This window comes from Miniopterus schreibersii, assembly GCF_964146895.1.
Source record: "Miniopterus schreibersii genome assembly, chromosome: 12".
NCBI lineage: Eukaryota > Metazoa > Chordata > Mammalia > Chiroptera > Miniopteridae > Miniopterus > Miniopterus schreibersii.
Window position 1 is genome coordinate 70,709,923 of NC_138112.1, and position 18,737 is coordinate 70,728,659.

At 62.5% G+C, this 18,737-nt stretch overlaps 3 protein-coding genes across 8 annotated transcripts; all 3 read right to left on the reverse strand.

Annotated features, from left to right (window-relative positions):
• Positions 1 to 34: 34 nt before the first annotated feature.
• Positions 35 to 2,178, reverse strand: NUDT8 (nudix hydrolase 8). Its single transcript, XM_081152685.1, has 4 exons — positions 1,810 to 2,178; positions 1,110 to 1,242; positions 441 to 518; positions 35 to 341 (listed from the first exon to the last, which is right to left on the reverse strand). The coding sequence occupies exons 1-4, from the start codon at positions 2,001 to 2,003 to the stop codon at positions 114 to 116; spliced, it is 633 nt and encodes a 210-aa protein (XP_081008811.1). The 5' UTR covers positions 2,004 to 2,178; the 3' UTR covers positions 35 to 113.
• Positions 2,179 to 3,710: 1,532 nt separating this feature from the next.
• On the reverse strand, positions 3,711 to 10,087 carry TBX10 (T-box transcription factor 10; the record flags this gene model as incomplete). Its single annotated transcript, XM_081154916.1, has 9 exons — positions 3,711 to 4,003; positions 4,451 to 4,545; positions 4,782 to 4,849; positions 5,136 to 5,291; positions 6,143 to 6,314; positions 6,728 to 6,829; positions 6,914 to 7,181; positions 7,224 to 7,310; positions 10,081 to 10,087. The coding sequence occupies 9 exons, from the start codon at positions 10,085 to 10,087 to the stop codon at positions 3,711 to 3,713; spliced, it is 1,248 nt and encodes a 415-aa protein (XP_081011042.1).
• Positions 10,088 to 12,993: 2,906 nt separating this feature from the next.
• On the reverse strand, positions 12,994 to 18,694 carry ACY3 (aminoacylase 3). Of its 6 annotated transcripts, none has more exons than XM_081154440.1 (7): positions 17,892 to 18,694; positions 17,102 to 17,475; positions 16,003 to 16,198; positions 15,646 to 15,739; positions 15,390 to 15,497; positions 15,050 to 15,159; positions 12,994 to 13,369 (listed from the first exon to the last, which is right to left on the reverse strand). In XM_081154440.1, exons 2-7 carry the CDS (start codon positions 17,335 to 17,337, stop codon positions 13,154 to 13,156), a joined length of 960 nt encoding a protein of 319 aa, XP_081010566.1. In that variant the 5' UTR covers positions 17,338 to 17,475; positions 17,892 to 18,694; the 3' UTR covers positions 12,994 to 13,153. The 6 variants fall into 6 exon arrangements, with proteins under 6 accessions (XP_081010566.1, XP_081010571.1, XP_081010567.1 ...); XM_081154445.1 differs by having other exon boundaries at positions 12,994 to 13,547; XM_081154441.1 differs by having other exon boundaries at positions 12,996 to 13,369; positions 15,050 to 15,153.
• Between the last annotated feature and the right edge of the window lie 43 nt (positions 18,695 to 18,737).

Consider the following 18,737-nt stretch of genomic DNA (forward strand, 5'->3'; position numbering starts at 1 on the left):
AGGGCCCTAGCGCAGAAGACGCGGTTGCCCAAGAGTCGCTAAAGGCTCTTTATTCAGTCCTGAAGTGGAGCTAGCCTGGCAGGGTGAAGGCAGGGCTGCTTAAGATCCGGTCTTTAGCCTCTGCGCCACCCAGGAAAATCCAGGCGGGGCTGGTAGGCACCAGGTGCCAACAACTGCAGGGTGAACTCGGTGATGATAGCTGTGAGCCCCCAGACACGGTGTGGCCCGTGAAGGAAGACAGGCATTGTGTAGCGGAAGTGGCCACCCCGGCAGAAGTGGGTGTAGCCTTGGTTCTGCACCTGCAGCAGGTGGGCCAGGGGCAGTGCAAACACTTCCTCCACCTGTGGACAGGAGACAGTGAGGGGGTGGACAGAGGACTGGCCACTGCAGCCTCCCTCATTGGGACTACCCAGTCCCCCAGCATCCCTGCCCCTACTCACCTCCTCTGGGTTGGGCTTGAGTCTCTGGGGGTCGAGTGGGCCCACGCCGGCAAGCACTGGCACCACGGTGTTCTTTGCCTGTGGCCGGAAGGCAGGCAGTCAGGGGAGGCATGGCCTCAGCAGGGCTTTGGGGCTCGAGAAGGGAGGCTGAGAGAAAGACCCCACCCTTGCCATCCGATGCCTTTAGCAGCCAAGGCCAGGTCCACCTGGCCTCTGTCCTGGGGCTCACTCCAGCCATGCTGACTGACTCAGGTTCTCCATTCAGGCCTCTGGGCCTTTGCAGACTGTTCCCTCCACTTAGAACAATCTTCCTTTACTTTTACTACCCTAAAATCTGCCACTTGTCATTCAATCCTTTCCTACCATGAGGCCTTCCCCAACCCTCATCCACCAAACTAAGCAGAGCTGGCTCACCCCAGAGCCACTTCCACCCCGGAACCTGAGCCTCAGTATCCCGGGTGAAAATGGGATGAAAATACCCCAGGCCCCTCCCTGGTGGGTTGTGTGCGGAGGGAAACCAACCAAGCGCCTGATGTGCCACTGCACTCCACGCCTGCCAAAGTCCATGACCATGCTGCTTGTGGCGGGGGTCCCGGCTCCTAGCCCCGGGCAGGCGGAGTAGGTGAATGGGGTAAGGGGTGGCTGTGGCCTCAGGCCTAGTGGGCTCACCTGGTCATACACGGGCTGCAGGGCGCCCCACACATGGTCCTCAGGCACAGTCAGGCCCAGCTCTTCCTGGGTCTCCCTCAGGGCTGTGTGCACCACATCCTGGTCAGCGGGGTCACACTTGCCACCTGGGAAACTAAACAGGCACAGGCAGCGTGGTCCTTCAGCTGTTGGGGCCGTGGAGGGGTGGGGGCAGCGGTTGCGCAGAGGGCCAGTGCCCCACCTTAGCTCCTGCCCTAGTCCGCAGGGAGGCCTCCAGCAAGCCACAAGGCCTCTCCAGGCTCAGTTTACCTCCCTGAACAATGGAGGTAAGGGAGAGGGGCCCTGGAACTCAGGCACGCAAATTCTGTCTATGGTGGCCACTGACGCTGACATTTGACCCTAGGGTGTCCCCAATTCCCGCCGAGGGCGGGGGTCGGGGGCAGGAAGCCGGAAAGCCCGCCCCGAATGCTCCCACGGCCTGGGGACCCGAATCTCCCCAAAGTGGCCGCGAGGGGGCGAGGTCCCGCCTTTTTAGGGCGGGGTCGCGGCTCAGAGGGGCGTCGCCAGCGCGGGGCGAGGCGGCCGAGCTTCCAGGGCGCCGCCCGGGCCGCGCCTCCGCAGCCCCGTCCTACAGAGGCGGCGGCCGAGCTCCCTGGCCAGGGCCCCTGCGGTCTCCGGGGCCCGGCGGCCTCCTAGCGGGACGGGTTCCCGGGCGGGGTACCTGACGTCGCCCTTGTGCCTCCCGGCCAGGCGGCTGGACCGCAAGGTGTAGAGCAGCGCCGGGGCCCCGCGCACCGAGCACAGCGGCACGAGCACCGCGGCCGCCGCGGGCCGCGCGCGCAGCCGGGCCGTGGCCTCGGCCAGCAGCCGCCGGCAGCGCCGCTCGCCCTCCGCCGACAAGCAGTCCGGCAGCATGTCCGGCCGCGCTGCCCTGGCGGGAGCTCGCGGGCCGCGGAGAGGAGGGGCGGGGCCTCACGGGGCGGGGCCTCAGGGACCCGACCTCGGGGACCCGACCTCGGGGACCCGACCTCGGGGACCCGGCCGGGCCCCGGACAGGGAAGCAGCGGGCGGGGCCTCGCCGCGCGTGGGCGGGGCCGGAAGGGGCGTAGATCGCTGTCCCGGGCGGCCAGGGGGCGGGGCAATGTGGGCGGGGCCCAGCGGGGAGGGCGGGGCCAGCCCGGGGGCGGGGCCAGTGGGGAGGGCGGGGCCAGGGGCCCAGTGGGGATGGGCGGGGCCAGGGGCCCAGTGGGGAGGGCGGGGCCAGGGGCCCAGTGGGGGTGGGCGGGGCCAGGTGGGCGGGGTGGGGCCAGGCCGGGCTGGGCGGGGCCAGCGGACGGCGCGCTCAGGGCTGTCCGTCCTCCCCCCTCGCTCGGGTCGTGCTCCGCCGGGCGACCGCGCTCAGCCCCTTCGGACACGGAGTTCGGGAGTCGGGGTGTTTGCCGTTGAGGCCCCGCCGGGCTCCCGTCCCTCTGCGCCCGCGTGTATCTGTTCCTCTCCAAGGACCCCACGGGCAGTGCTCCCAGATGGGCCCAGTCGGCGTTTAGGGGGTTCCCGGGGCGACCCCTAGGGGGCCGCGGGAAGCGCCCTCAGGCCCTCTCGCCGGCTCCGCGAGGCGGCGCGTCCGCGGGACCCGCTCCAGCCCGGCCTTTTCCCTGCGCTGTCTCCCCTCCTTCCGGTCCTCTCTCCCCTGCAGCCTCTACTCCTTTAGGTGTTGGCTTGTTTACTTATTGTTAACACGTTTTTATTGATTGATTTTAGAGAGAGAAAGGGCGAGGGAAAGATAGAAACGTCGACCGGCTGCCTCCGGCGCGCCCCCTGCTGGGCATGGAGCGCGCACCCCTGGCAGGTGCCCCGCGGGGGAGTCCAGCCCTGGCCTCCGGGTTGGAGGGAGGGCGCGCACCCCTGCGCCCCGCCGGCGGCGGAGGGGCTGGTTTAGGTGTCGCTTTCCACAGAAGCTCTCCTGTCTGGAGCCTTGATCAGATTCTCAAGTCCCACCCCCACCCCACCTTGGCCCACGTGGTCATTGCCACGTGGCTCTGTAACCCTCTGCCGGACCCCGCCCCTTGAGGACCGGAGGACCCCGCCCTTAGGCACAGCACCTAAAGGTGGAATGGCAGGTGTCACCACGCCTTGACTTCAAGTACCTCTCTGAGCTGCAGTTTCAGCCCTCACCTGGGCACACAGGTTGGGGGCAGGAACCCCAGCCTCCCACACAGGCCTGTGCCACTCGGCTGGTGTCACCACCTTTGCCATCACTCTGTGCTTTCAGGGATGCCAATCGCACTGGAGAGCTTTGGGGTGTCCGCAGCCCAGACTCGGGTTTGGGCATCCCCGAGGCCCTCCACCCTGATCCCTGAGGACAGAAGTGCTCTGACCACACATGCCAAATGGTTTAATGTTTGGGGTAAGGAGGAGGGAAAGCAGATTTGGAGCAGTCACCCCCAAGGCAGAAGGGGGCAGGTGGGGAGGTAGTAGGTCTGGTTCCAAGCCTGGCTCTGTCCCAGCCTCGCTGTGATTCTGGGCTGGTGACCTTCCTCTCTGGGCTTGTATCTTCACTCTTCTTTGTGGGAAGGGAAGGGGTGGGGTCCAGGGTAGGAGGACTCTGTCCACAGGCACCCACAATCACTGAGGGTCCTGGCGAGACCTCAGGCACACAGCAGTGGGGGACAGGAGCCCTAGACCAGCTCGGAGGGGCAGGCGCCCTTGATCCCTGTCAGCCTGGATATTGGGGAGCGGATATGGTGTCGGTCGGGCCCTTGGGATTCCAAGGGGGCTTGAGGCTCCAGTATACAGGTCCTGATAGGTGAGGGCCCGGTAGGTGGCGGGGGCCAGCAGAGCCTCAGGGGTGGCCAGCAGCTGATGATGGAGCTGGGCAGGAGGGGTCCTGGGGGTGGAAGCTGGAGCTTTGTTGGGACCTGAGGGAGGAAATGGTCTGAGTGAACCCCAGACCTCCCCTCACATCCACACCTGCCCTGTCCCCTTCTCTGCCCCTCCCACCCCAAGTTGCCCACCTCTCAGCCTTGGCTCTTGCTCTTCCCTCTGCCTGGAATTTGTTTCCCACTTTCTCCCTCTATCCAAACCCTTCCCAGTCCTCCATAGCCCAGTTCAGGAAACCCTCCTCCAGGAAGCCCACTTGACACCCCCTACCCCTAACCTTAGCACCTTGCCCCTACCCCATTCTCTCTGCCCTGAGCCCCAAATTGTCTCAGAAACATCTGCCTCCCCCCTCTGTCTACACAGGTGCCCAGTGGGCTTGCTGAGCATGCTGGGTCCCTTCTTGGAGGCCCTGTGGCACTGGCCCCTTGCTACTCACCCATCATGCCTGCTCTGGTCCCACTGTGTCTGTGGGTCTGGGGACTAACCTTTGTCCTGCTCTGTGGAGCCCTTCAGCAGACAGGGGCCGAGGCTGCTGCGACTCCGGGCTGGCGTGCTGAGCAGGGGCCGCGGGGGGACAGTCCTGAAGATGGGGGCCAGGAATGGGGTCAGGGAGTCAAGGTGAAGAACCAGGCCAAGGGTCTGGTTCAGAGTCAGCCAGTGAGACCCCAGGACCATGACTGGGTGTGACCCTGAAACAAGGGTCAGGAGCCAAAGCCTTAGAAGGTGCCTAGGGCTGGGGCTGGGGCTGGGGCTGGGGCTGGGGCTGAGGGGCCAGGGCAGAGGAGGGGGGCAAAACTGGCAGGGGTCAGGCAGTACCAGGAGTCTGGGTCACTCTCTCTAAAGCCCTTGGCAAAAGGGTTGCTGGCAATTTTCAGCTGGGTGATCTGCAGAGGAGAAAGTGAAGTTATGGGTCAGCCCTGAACTGGGGAAAGGCTGTGGGACCCCAGGCTCACCCATCCCGACCTCCCTGGACCCCGCAGTCAGGCCCTGGGACCCGGAACCACAGTGGGTGGGAAGGGAGGGGAATGACCGGGCAGATGGTCACTGAGCCCCAGGGAAGGAGAGAAGGGCTACGGTCTGTGCACGTGTGGGGGCTAAGAGCCTTGAGCCTCAGTCTCCATCCCTGTGAAATGGGCTGGCAGGTGCTCCACAAGCTGTGGCCCAACCCACCCGGTGGTTCTGATAGGCGGTCACGGCCGTGAACTGGGTCTCGGTGAAGACGAAGGACTTGAAGTTCTCCTGGGCGTAGCGCTCGCTGTCCTTGCGTGGGTCCACGAAGACCACGTGGAAGCGGGGCTGGTAGCGGTGCATGGAGTTGAGGATGATCTGGGGGGGGGCAGCAAGCTCTCGCTGAGGCTGCAGCCCTGCCCCCGGGGCAGAGAGGATGCCCTGGGCCTGCGGCTCCCCTTTCTTGCGCTGGCAGTGCAGGGTCAGTGTCAGGAGCCCTTTGGTTGAGCGTCCGTGCCGCTCTGCCCGCTCTCACCCGCCCTCAGCTGCCCACTTTGCCTTCAGAACTACCCAGTGTGCTGCCTCTGCCGTCGCCCCTCCCGCCTGCCCTCCGTCGCCTTTCACCGGGGCTCCTCCGCTGCCTCCTGGTTAGCCTGCCCGCCTCCACCTGGCGCCTCTGAGCCACGCATGCCATGCCTTCCTCAGAACCCTCCTGTGGCTCCCCCCCCCACAGAGTAAAACCCAGAATCCCCCCCGCAGCCACATGGCCCTGCAGAGGAGCCTGGCGCCTCTAGGGCCTCTCCCCACCCCCTCGGGAGGCCTCCTTGCAGTCCCCCCAACTCTCCCAGCACTTCTCTGGCCTCAGTGCCTTTGCCCCAGGAGGTAAGCCCCCTTAGGGCAGGGATCTCCCTCTGACCGACAGTGTCAGCAGTCCTGCGTGTCCTACAGTGGGCCTGCTTCGCGGTGGATGGCCGTACATTGTCCACAAGAAGGACAGTGTTTGCCAGAACATGCCCACTCCCTCAGCTCACTTCTCCAGCCCCCCGGACAGTCCCCTCTGCAGTCCAGCCCGGGACCAGGTGAGCTTGGCTCCCCACCGTTGACCATCAGCAGCGGGTGGGGATGCTGGGCGCCAAAGGCCCGGCCAGCCCTGGCTCCTGGCTGAGTCACAATCGGCCTCAGCATCCCCTGACCAGGCCCAGCCCCTCCCCCGGTGACCCAGGCCTCACGTGGCCGTTGTCGTCCAGCAGGTTGTTGGTCAGCTTGAGCTTGTCGAAGGACACGATCTGGCGCATCCACTGTGCGCCCTTGGCCGGCGAGTCGGGGTGGAAGTGCATGCGGCCAGGCGTGGCCGGGTCGGCCTTGCCCGCCACGAGCCAGGCCGAGCTGTGGAAGGCGTACCTGGGGAGCAGGGCAAGGCGGGGAGGGTGCCCGTCTGCACCGCGCAGCACCCTCACCCGCAGCCCCTGCCTGGAGCCAAGGCCCGCGGGGCGCGGGGACTGTCAGCGGCCCCGCTGCTGCCCACGCTCTACCCCCATCTTGCACACGAGGAGCCGGAGGCCCCAAGGGTTTCCTGTGGCCACACCTGCTGCCCTGGGCTAGCCCACTCTGCCTGTCCAGGCTGGCTCACTGCCTACCGGGCTGTTGGCCGCCCTGTGCTGGGCTCCCCTGCCTCCAGGCTCCCCACTATTGCCCCAGGATAGGCCCCCTGATGCCGCTCGGACTGGCCTCTGCCTCCCCTGAGTGCAGCTAGGGGTCCGCTTCCCCTCTCGGCACCCGAGGTCTGAGCTGCTCCCCGCAGTGGCCCCCCAGACCTGTATCTCTTGTCATCCAGGGGCACGAAGTCCATGAGCAGGGCGTAGTCAGCCAGTGAGTCCATCCCCAGGATCTTCACCTGGAAGGTGGGGAACATCCTCCTGCAGGGGGAGGTGCCAGCGGCCTGAATGCGGCCCTGGCCGCCCGGCCGCACCACGCGTGCCCACCCCACCAGCCGCTCGCACCTGCCTGCCTTGGTGACGATCATCTCTGTGCCCAGCTGGTTGAATTCCTCCCACAGGGCCTTCATCTCCAGCTGTACCGTAACGCTGGACACATGCGGGTTCTTGGGGCCCTGCCTGGCGGGCTCGCCCATGGCTTGGGCCCCTGTGGAGCCTGTGGAAGGGCCTGATGGGAACGGAGAAACCAGCTGGGGCTCCCAGCTGGAGCTGCTCATGGGCAGGGTGTAGGTCTCTGAGGCTGCAAGCACCCCAAGGCTGGCAGAGAGGAAGGCTGGGGACAGAGGACAGAAGCATGGGCCCCTGCTCGCCTCACCTGCCCCCACTCCGCCCAGCGAGCCCTCATCCTGCAGGCTGCATCTAGGTTCCTCCTTCTCCAGGAAGCGCTCCCTGACTGCCAGCTCTGTGTGTTCCCACAGTTAACGTGACTCAGCATCATTCCGTGAGGTAAATGCTCACTTAAAGCTCCTGGAGGCCAGAGACCAGGCCTGTCTGGCTCCCCAGGGGATCTGTGAGCCATCAGGTGACTGTGAGCAAATTGTTTCACCTCCCTGAGCCTCAGTTCCCACATCCGTCACAAGGGGTTCTTAATACCTGCTTCATAGGGCTGATGTGAAGATTTGTGAGGACACTTACAGGGCCTGGCACACAGTAGGCTCTTCATAAATGACACATTATAGATAATGGGACACGTGAGATGGTGGATTTTAGGGTGGGAGTCTTTCTCAGCTCTGTGGAGACCCTACTGCCTTGTCCTGCTTAAGAAGCACTGAGCTGAGAGGAGATCCCCTGAATTACCACAAATTGCTCCTATACATCTCTGCCTCGAAAACCTGCCCAAATCCTACCTCCAGAAGCCATCTTTCTGCTCTGGCCTCCTCACTTTTTTCTCAAGATCCTGCCTTTTGATCTGCAATCCTGGCACAAGCCTTGGCCAAAAGCTTTGCCACCCTCCACCCTTCTGGTTAAAAAAAAAAAAAAATCCTAATACAATGAGATTCTGCTTTACACTCACGAGGATGGCAATTACCAAAACAAAACAATAACAGAACATTATGAGTGCTGGTGAGGATGTGGAGCAGTGGGAACCCTTGTGCACTGTTGGTGGGGATGTAAAAGGGTGCAGCCGGCCCGGCTGGTGTGGCTCAGCAGTTGAGCATCGACCTAGAATCCAGGAGACCGGGGTTCGATTCCCAGTCAGGACACATGCCCGGGTTGCGGGCTCGAGCCCCAGTCAGGGGCGTGCAGGAGGCAGCCGATCCATGTATCTCTCTCATCATTGATGTTTCTCTCTCTCCCTCTCCCTTCCTCTCTCTGAAATCAATAAAGATATATTTAAAAATAATAATAAAAAAGAAAATGGTGCAGCTGCTGTGGAAAACAGAATGGTGGTTCCTTAAAGAACTCAACTTAGAATTACCATATGACCTAATAACTTAACTCCCAGGTATATACTCAGAAGATCTGAGAGCAGCGACCTGAACAGGTGTCTGTGACCCGCGGTCACAGCAGCAGTATTCACAAGGGGCAAAGGTGGAAAGCAGCCCAGTGTCCCTCAGCGGACGAACGGAGGAGCAGAGTGGGGTGCATCCAGACGCATCAGTCAGTATTGTCAGCCTTAAAGGGAAGGGAATCCCTGCAACATGGACGGACCTCGAGGACATTGTGCTGAGTGAATAAGCCAGAGACAGGACAGACACTGTGTGATCCCACCCACAGGATGTCCCTAGAGTTGTCAAATTCGTAGACAGAAAGGAGGACAGTGGGTGCCAGGGGCTGGGGGAAGGAATGGGGCGTTATGTTTAGTGGGGAGACAGAGTTTCGGTTTTACAAGGTGCAAAAAGTTCTGGAGATGGTGGTGACGGCTGCACAACACTGTGAATGTTCTTAATGCCACTGAACTGTGCATTTAAAAATGGTTAAAACGGTAGTTTTAATGTTATGCATATTTTGCACAATTAAAATTTTAAGATAGAAAAAGCATCCTGAAACACAGGTGACTCATGTGTAGCAGCCTCAGGAGGAGCCGAGGGCCTGGTAAAACCCTGGGATCCCCTGGGCAGAGATGGAATATCAGTGTCAGGTGGGTGGACAGACAGACAGATGGGTTGGTGGCGGGAGCGTCTAAAGAGCTACCCTGGCCCGAGCTGGCACTGAGTAGGTACCTGGTGAGAATGTGGGGCCCAAGGCCACGTGGGAGAAAGGGTGCCTTGATAAAGCTCCTGGTATTTCTGGGGTCTGAGAGTGGGTGGGGTGGGACATCAGGTATGCAACCCCCAATGGGGGGGCCTAAAGGGTGAACAGACGATGTCATGGAAGCAGGCCATGAGATGAGCAGCTGCAGGTATGACATCCAGGTAACTGATGGCAGCCCCCAGGGTCCACGGTGGAAGTCCCAAGGGGAGAAGCTCATGGCTTGTCTGGGTCTGGGGGCTTCCCAGGCTGGTCAGTGGCTCCCAAGTCTTCTACGAGCCCCCTGCCCATCCCTGTAAACATCCCACCCCTCATCGCCCTCAGAAACTGGGGAGAGCCTGGCCGGGCGTGGCTCAGCGGTTGAGCATCGGCCTAGGATCCAGGAGATCGGGGTTCGATTCCCGGGCAGGGCACATGCCCGGGTTGTGGGCTCGATCACCGGTCGGTGGCATGCAGGAGGCAGCCGATCAATGGCTCTCTCATCATTGATGGTTCTATCTGTCTCTCTTTCCCTCTCCCTTCCTCTGTCTGAAATCAATAAAAATGTATTTTTTAAAAAGAAAAGAAACTGGAGAGGGGCCTGTCCTCAGCCCAGTTCCTCTAAAGCCAGCACTGCTCAGGGTCAGGAGATGATACTTCCCATAGGCACCAAGCCAGGTCTGGAGGGAAGTTAGGGGCTTCTCACCCAGCCCTGACCGTGACACTCAAGGGGTGAGGCCCAGAGAGGGGAGGGGACAGGCCCAAGGTCACCCATGCCTGACACAGCTTTCACCTCTCGGAAATGGCTCTGTCCCCTGCCTATCGACATCCCATAATTGCACCTGGCTGCAAGTCCATCATCCCTGCCCAGACAGCCTGGGGGTGCCCCTGCCTCCCCCTCTTGCCCAGGTCCTGGGTCCAGTCCCCACACCCAGTCCCTTTTCTGCCCCACTCACTATGGAGCCTGAGCCCACGAGGGTGGCCTTGGCTCCCCACCATACCTGCCATGGGGACGGCTGATGTCCAGCTCCGAGAGCAGCCCTGCTCAGTTCTGGCCCCTGCCTGCCGGGAGGGGTGTCAGCCACTCCCGGGCTCCTGGTCCATTCAGCGCACAGCTCGGCTCTCAGGTGCACACTCCGCCCGGCCTCTCGGCAGGACTGTCCTTCCCTCCTCGATCACCCAGGTCTTGGTTCTGCACCTGATCTCTGCAGGTGGGACTCTGGCTCTGGGCAGGGCAGGGCCCCCTTCTCCAAGCCACCCTCGCACTGCACTGTCTGAGGCCACTGCCGCCTTGTCCTGCTTGCGCGAGGCCGTGTGGGAGGAGGGCAGGTGGGGAGGCTCTGACGTGGCAAAGCCTCCCTCTCCCTGGCCGGTCCCCCTCCTGGCTCCCTCCCTTCCCCAGCTGGGAGCCCCCAGCCATTCCTGATCAATGGGCCAGGCACAGGGTGGGGGCCCATCTTGAGGACCGGCTGGGGGCCGATGGGGCCCAGGCCTGGCTGACTGGAGGGGCTGGGGGCCGATGGGGCCTCAGGGAGGCTGCGGAGGCCACAGCAGTGGCGCCAGCAGCAAGGACTGAATGGCAGAGGCCGTGTTCTCTCACCAGGACCCAGACCCCTGACCTGGGGCTGCTGGCGAGGAGTCACCAGGGAAGCTCCAGCAGGACGCAGGGGCCGCAGCAAGTGCTGGCAGACAGAGCCCGGGCCAGGTGGGAGGAAGCCCGTCTTCCTATAGCTTGGCCCAGTGCGCTGTGCTACTGTGGCAGGTCCCTGACAGTCCCTGTGCCTCGATTTCCCCAACTGCCTGGAATGGGCTGGCCCAGCCTAGGGGGGCAGTAAGCTGGTCCTGTCCTGGTGGAGAAGCCTGCACAGGCCCCACTGGATGGGAGGCTGGCCCAGGGCCGAGGCCGCTGGGGTGGTGTCTGCTCGGCCCGCGGGGATGCCTAATCTTTCCAGCCAGACCAGGCATCTGCTCCAGGCTGCTCCCTGCTGGTCCTGTGTCGGGCGTTCGAGGGACACACAGATCACTGGTCAGGAAGGCAGGGGGCGTGGGGTCCCCCAAAGCTGGTTGCTTTCAGTTGAGAGTGCTGTTTGGCCATTTGGTCCCTTCCACATGGCCCAGGGAGGGGCATGTGGCTGGACCCGAGGTTAGCCCACTCTGGGAGGGAGCATCCCAGGCTAGCCCCCAGGCCAGAGCAGCAAGCCAGGGCACCCCAGGCTGGGCTGTACATGCTCGACCGGGGTCCCCAAGGCCAGCTCGTCCCACCCCACCCCCACTTCCTCCAGAGGCTGGCACTGGGAATGTGGGGTTGGCAGAAGCCCATGCCTATGAAGGGGTACAGAGGGGCCAGCCGTGGGAGGGGCTGCTCCTCTCAGAATCTCATGTCTCACCAATCTCTGCCCCCTTTGGCTCAGGCATGCCTGCTGCCTCAGTCCCTGGGTCCCAGACGCCTGCCTGCTGAGCTGGAGGGGTCCCACAGGGAGAGGGTGGGCCGGTCCTGGCACACGCCTGTGTCCAGCCGTGGGGGGGAGGCTGCGCCAGCTCTGGGGTTTGCTGCTTGGCAAGATGAGAGGGTGTTCTCTGTGCGTGTGATGGAGGGTCCTAGCGGCACCCAGGGGCCACCCGGTGAGGTATGGCCATGCCACCCTGTCCCAGGATCCACAGTGGGGTGAGTGGGAGGTGGGGTTGATGATGGAGGGGCCTGGGAGCTCCCTCTCAGCCCGGACCCTAGGGTGGGGCCAGCCCGGGATTCTGTCACTTGTGTGTGGGGGGCTATATGTATGTCTGAGTGTGGATGTGTGTACTTGCACACACCTTGGTCTGTGTGTTGGGAACCCAACACCCCCTCACGTGAACATGACCACACTTACATGCCAACCCACACGCACACACGTACACACAGACGCCAACCTGCCACCACCGGTGCTTGCACGTGCACAAGCTCCTGTGTGCACAGACACGCTCACACACATCCCCACGCGCACACACCAGCGCACAGGAACGCCTCCCCGCGGCCCCTCCCGGCCGGCCAGCCCTTCCTGCCAGAGGCACCTCCTGGCCCCCTGCCCCCTCATCCATCTTGTCTGCCAGCCTGTCCCTGGTGTCCCCGTATCCTTCACACCTTCTCATCTCACTGCTCGATAGCAGGAGGCGGTGTGGCAGCTGTGGCCGCGGGGAGATGGATGGGCCAGGCGGGGTGGGGGCCGGGGAGTGATGCCTGGAGAGCACGGAGCTCTGGGCTCCCCAGTCCCGCGGGCAGCCAGGAAGCAGGTCCTGCCGGGCTCCCGGCGTGGGCAGTGGGAGGCCGCCCTCGCGGCCCGTCCGCCCCCAGGTCCTCTCTGCCTTGTACGGAGCGTCCAGGTCAAGACCGAGGGACCCCAGAGCAAGACCCTGGGCGCACCCCTGCCCCGACCGTGATGGGGCGTCCCGGCACCTGCTCCCTGTGTGCCCGCCCCTGGACCTGCTGTCCTGGGTGGAGAGAGCTCTTCCCCAGCCCTGACTGCCCTGAGCCCCCATGGGCACCGGCTCAGTACACACCTGGAAACACACGTCCAGCCACACGCAGGTCCTCCCAGAACAGTGGAGGTCCTGGGTTCTCGGAAACACGTCTGGACGCGCAACACCTGGTGCAGGCACACGCGTGGGCACCCGGACACGTGTGCACGTACATGGGCACACACTTCTGCTCTCCCTGACTGGCTCTCTGGCCCCAGGAGTGTAGGAGGTTGGGGACCCCCTCTGCTGGCCCGAGGACAATTCCCCCCACAATGTAGGATCTTCCCTGGACAAGCATGGGCACAGAGACAGCTACCACTGGCCCCAGGACACACAGCATGTACAAGGCCACATGGGGCAGACTTGCCCCAGATCCCGAGGCCACAGAGAGCCGCCACACAGGATGGAGGACACAAACCAGGGACCCTTTGACATCCTTCCACTTTATAGGATGGGAAACTGAGGCATGGCGGTGAGGGTGTGTGTGGCCAGGATGATGGTAACAGCAGGTGGCCAAGGAGGCCCCTGAGCTGGGCACTGTGCCTCAGGAGGGAGGGCCGAGGCCGGCAGGTGTGGCCCGGGTTAGGGAGCCGGGCCGGGGGCGGGGGCCAGCGCGGGCAGGGCGGGCACGGAGAACGTGAGCTTCTCCGTCTGGAAGAAGGCAATGCCCTTCTCATAGTAGGCGGCCTCGTTGATGAACATGGGGTACACGGTGGACGCCCCTTTGTAGAGCACGTCTTCGCCGTCGAACATCTGGAAGATGGGTGCCCCGGGCCGCAGCGGCTCGAAGTCTCGGTCCTGGGAGGAGAGCCAAGGGCCAAAGGTGCTGGGGCCGACCTGTGCCCTGGCCCCAGTGGGGGCGACGCCAGCAGGGGCTGCCCAGGAGATGCCTTCACTTATGGCCTCGCCCACTCTCTCCTTTACTTCCTCAATCAATGTGACAGGGTGTCTACTGAGATGCCAACGGGCCCTGTGTCTAGAAATGGAGACACGGGTCTCCTTAGAAAGACATTTGTCATTGTGGAAGCGTAGCCCAGTGGTTACGAGCACAGATAGTGAAGTCTGGGTTCAAATTCTTGCTGGCTATGTGACCTGGAGCAAGTCACTTAACCTCTCTGTTCCTCAGCTCCCTCAGCTTTAAAATAGGGATTATAATCTCTCCCCTTGTCACCCTAAGGTTTAAATTAAATGGCTAGTAGTGCTTAAAAATGTCTGGCACTTAAGAAATATAATATAGAACTTTATTAAATAAAATTTAAAATTGTGGAAGAAATCACTCAAAATGACTGTTACTACTTCGCCTCTGCAGGGGAGACGGGCAGGGTGGTTAAGGACTCCAGCCCTACACCCTGAAAGGGTGGAGCGCCTCCACCACGACACTAAGATAACACCTCAAAAGGAAACAGAAAAGTCCAACCAAGTTCTGACTTTTCCTACAATTGTTACTTTGGTCTTCTAGAATATTTTTGAAACATCACAGTCTTCCCAGTAGTCTCTCTCCCTCATGCCCGTGCTCTGCGGTGCTCTCAGCGTTGCCAGGTCGCCCCCCTGCTGCGGGATGGACAGGGCTGACCGAGGGAGGTGGAGTTGCCCGAGACAGAACCCCATCCTTGCAAGGGTTCAGAATTACTCAGACACCTCCGACACTGGAGGGTCCCTCACCCAGGTTCCACTGGCAGAAGAGGATCCCACTGGCCCACAAGGACTCATCATGGGAGAGGGGCTCTGGCTGGTCCCTGGGCTCAGCAGCTGAGTTCTGAGGTAGAGTGAGGGGGGCCTGTGCCAACAGGGCAGGTGGCCCCTCTGAAGCCCCTCTCAAGTCTGAAGGCCAGAGGGGGGTTTGGGGAACACATCCTAATAAGGCTAGGGCTGAGACACCTGTCTCGGGCAGCCCTGCCACCTGGGCACTGCAGGAAGCAAAGGCCTCGGAGGGCGTGGGCCTTGTTCCACAGACACCCCATGTGGCAGCAGAACGGCAGCTGTTGGCCGCCCATTCTTTCCTGCCTCCCTCCAGGTGCCGAAGCAGGATTACCCAGTTCCCGGAACATTCAGGAAGGGGAGGCCTGGAGAGGAAGGTGCTGGACTCCCTGCTGAAGCACATAGGCAGACTCCAGGAATTAACTGGATATTAGAGGGCTCTGTATTTGCACCTCCAAGCAGGGTCACTGCTCCCACCCCCTCCCCACCTCTGCCTTCTGCAGCCAGAAGAGGTGTGCCCAGGCTGCTGAAGAGCCCCCAGGTGCCCTCCACAGACACTGGGAGCATCGCTGTGCGGAGTCCCAGGCTTGTGGACAAGCAGGGTTCCTGCAGAGGCGGCACAGGTGGGCAAGGGCGTCCAGGCCACTGCCCCCTGCTCCTGATTCTGAGGTGCCGGTGACCGTTCGGGAGGCACTGTGGTCCCTGTCTGTGCCTCAGTTTTCTGACGCCTCCCAAGACTGTGACCTAGGAGTCCCACCCTGCCACACACCACACACACACCTGCAGCTGAGGATGCACAGTGCCTGCCAGGTCCCCGGCCTCCGTGCGTGGGAAGTCCACACTGCCCAGGGTTCTGTAGGCCTCCATCTCAAAGGCAGGAAAAGCTGCGCCTGTGCAGGAGGCTGCGTGCTTGACCCGCCCCGCCCTCCAGGCCCCGCCCTCCAGGCCCCGCCCTCCAGGACCCTCCTTCCAGAACCCCCCTTCCAGGCCTGGGGCAGAGTGGACCGTGTGGGCCACTCAGGGCTGGTTTCCAGCCCACCGGAGAGCCTGGCTCCTTGGCCGCTGGGCCAGGTCCCCTCCTCTCTGGGCCTCAGTTTCCTGGCAAGTCCCGGGGTCTCACCCTGGTTGAAGAGCTGGATGAAGTCCAGAGCTGCGGCCACCAGGGCCCTCATCCTGGTGAAAAGGTCAGCCCGCAGCACTCCCTGAGGCTGGGGGCCCAGCTCCAGGGCTGGGGGCCAGGAGGAAGGGGTCAGGAAGGTGCTTGGAGAGGCAGATGCTCCGCACCCCAGACCCCTGACACCACCCATCATCTGGCCCGCCCTTCCCAGCCCCGCCCTTCCCGGCTCCACACTATTTCTCCCGGGGTCTGGGCCCACCCATTCCATTCTTGGCCACCGAGTTCAGGCTGTAACTCTCTTCTCCTGTCAACTGGTACAGGATGACCCGGCAGGGCAGCTCCGGGCTCTGCAGCTGTGAGTGGAGGGGTGGGTCAGGGCTCCGGGCTTACCTAGGAGGTGAAACTGAGGCGAGGGGTGAAGCATGGAGGAAGCACAGAGCAGCGGGTGGGGAGGGGTGGGGGGGTACAGAGGAGTACCCCAGGTGGCAGGGCCCTGGGTCTGGAGCTCAGGAAGCCGCCTCTCCCCCAATCCCAGTCTCCGAGAGAGGAGGCGCCAGCACCATCCCAGATCTCTTCCCCACCCTCCCTGGCTCTGCACTCTTCAGCACGGAGCCACCTGTAGGTGGTGGCACAGGTGCATGGCAAAGACGTTGTGGGTGGAATCCACGATGAGGCAGGTGCCCATGTTGGCCGTGGTGTTGTGCAGGTCCAGTATGAAGTCAAAGGCCTGGCCCGAGGCCTTGGGTCCCAGCAGCTGGTTCAGCTCTCGGGCCCTTGTCACCTCATATGGGTCATCTGGGTGTGCCTTGGCACTGCAGGGGCAGGGATGGGGGTATCAGCCACTCACAGTCCCAGTCAAGCATCAGAGGTTTAATGGGGTGAGGGCAGAAAGCCTCGTGTGCTGACAGGAGTGAAGCCCCTGAGACCCTGCAGGAGAGACAGAGTAGCTCCAGGGCTCATCCATGCCTCTGCAGCATGCCTGCCCCTCTCAGGCTCTTGCTGGCTTCCTGCTGCCCCCATAAGGCTCAAACCCTTGGCCTGCTCTGCCGCCTGCCTCACCAGCTCTCACTCCAGCCACACTCCCAAGCACAGTGCTGGTCTCACTTCCAGACCTGTGCACATGCTGGGCCCTTCCCTGGAAACTCCTTTTCTCCTCTCCTCACCTGGTTAACTTCTACTCACCCTCAGAGCTTGGCTAAGATACCACGTCCTCCAGGAAACCTTCCCTGACTACCCTTGGTCAGGTTTGTGTAACCCCCACCCTGCATTTAGCCTCCTGGGTTGTGGTTACTGGGTTCTCCCTCTGTCTCCCCCAGTAAGCTGAGAACAGCACCTTGTTTCTACTCCCCATTCTCTCACCCGAGCTGGCCAGAGCCTGGCTCAGAGACGGGGCTCAGCGAATATCCATTAAAGGAAGGTGGAACAATGGTTGGGGTACCAGTAAATGCAGCCTGTGGGGCTGATCTGAGGCAAGCCCTGCGTCTGGGGAACCCAGAGGAAGCCCTGACCCACCCTGAGATCAGGAAGGGCTTCCTGGAGGAGATGATATCAATTTGGATTGCTCTAAGCTGAGAACGGAAGAATGGGTGCTGAAAGCAGAGGGGTGTGCCCCTCGAAAGCAGAGGAGGGAGAGTTTGAGGTGAGGGCCTCAGTGCCAGTCCAACGGGCTGGGCCAACCTGGCAGGCAGGGGCCCCACCGCAACAAGGACACTCACGTGAGGAAGGAGCTGGTGAAGGTGCGGTTGAGGTCCCGGCCCACATAGCGGCGGCAGGCGGCCACGGCCGCGGGGTTGGCCAGCAGGGGCATGGCGGAGAAGCTGGGTCTCTGCAGCTCCCCTGGGGCCTGCATCCAGTACCGGGCCAGGCAGACGCCAGACATCTCATTGCCATGGGTGCCCCCGGTCACCGCCACGCGGCGCAGGGGCTCTCGAGGCACAGGCTTTGAGCACATCCCTCTGCGGGTGGCGGCCCCGGTGGGGGGACCTGCCTAGGCGGCTGAAGCACAGAAGCGGGGCCCAGCGCTCAGAGCTGGGGTGGTGGTGGTGAGCTCCCTGAGATCTGATGAGTCCAAGCCAGGCAGGTCGGCTGCCTGTCAAAAGATGTGACGTAGGGTCACTCAGTTGAGTTCCATGGCACCTCCAGTGACCCAGCTCAAGGCTTCTAACTCCTGGTGCCTGCAGTGCCTTGAGCACCCTTCCTGGGAGGGTAAGCATTGCCCTCCCTCCCATCTCCGAGACCATTTCCTCTGCCTTTGACCAGGACTTTCTTTCCCCTAAGTTGAGATGAGGGGCCCAGGCATTCAGGGCGATGGATTCAGCAGGGTGCTCTCGATAGCAAGAGGCTTAGGCCTCCGTGTCATAAACGGGGAAACCAGGGCACAGCGTGGGAAGCAGGGAGCGTCCAGTGCACCAGCTGTCAGGTGCCAGGGCTCCAGGCAGCTCCTGCTCCTTTCCACTCCCGCCTGCTCGCCCGAGCCATGCAGGGGCAGAGGGACATGGTGGTTACCTGCCGATGGCGTCCTGGCTTCCGGGGCCTCCCTCTGGGGCTGGGTGTGCACCATCTAAAGCAGAGGGTATTTGTGGGCCCAGAGATCCCCAGGCAGGAAGTGTCTGTGACGAGCTGAAAGAGAGCGGGGGGGGGGGGGCCCCCCCGCGCAGGCTGAGGTCCAGCCAGGGGTCTCCCCACCCAGCTCTGCCTCACACCGCTGCTTGCCGCCGCCACAGTCCACTGAGTTCAGGTCCTGCAGCCAGGCTGGTGTCCTTGCCCTCTGTCTCTCCTCTAGGCATAGGACAGCCCCACTGTCCAGAGCCAGGCAGGGCTCCCAGGGGGGAGCTCCGCATGGCCTCGGGAAATAACTCGCAGGGACACTTTAAGGCCTGGGATGAACTTGAAGTCCCCCCACCTCCCACCCCGACAGGGCCCCAAGGGCTGCCAAACAAGCTGTTTACTTCACAGGTGCCCAGCCCAGGGCGGGGGCCTGGAATACAGCCCCCGCTCGCCCCACTGACAGCCTGGGCCACACCAGACCAGCCACTACATTACTTATTGAGTCACGTGCCTTGGCGGCCACCCAGATAAGAATGTCGTTCTCCCTTCATCCCCTCGGCAACATGCTCCTGCCCTTGCAGCCCCCAGAGGGACGGTGTAGCCCGTGATTCAGCTTGCTCTGTTTTGGAGAAGACCCTCAGACCCATTTCACAGATGTGGCAGCTGGGGCTCAGACGGAATGCCCAAGGGCACCAGGTAGAGCTGGAGCTGGAGCCTGGGGGTATTCTGTCTGAGTCCAACCTCTAGGCTTGTTCCTCCCCAAGCTTAGGGTCGGTGTGAGGGCCAAAGGAGATCGCAAGTGTC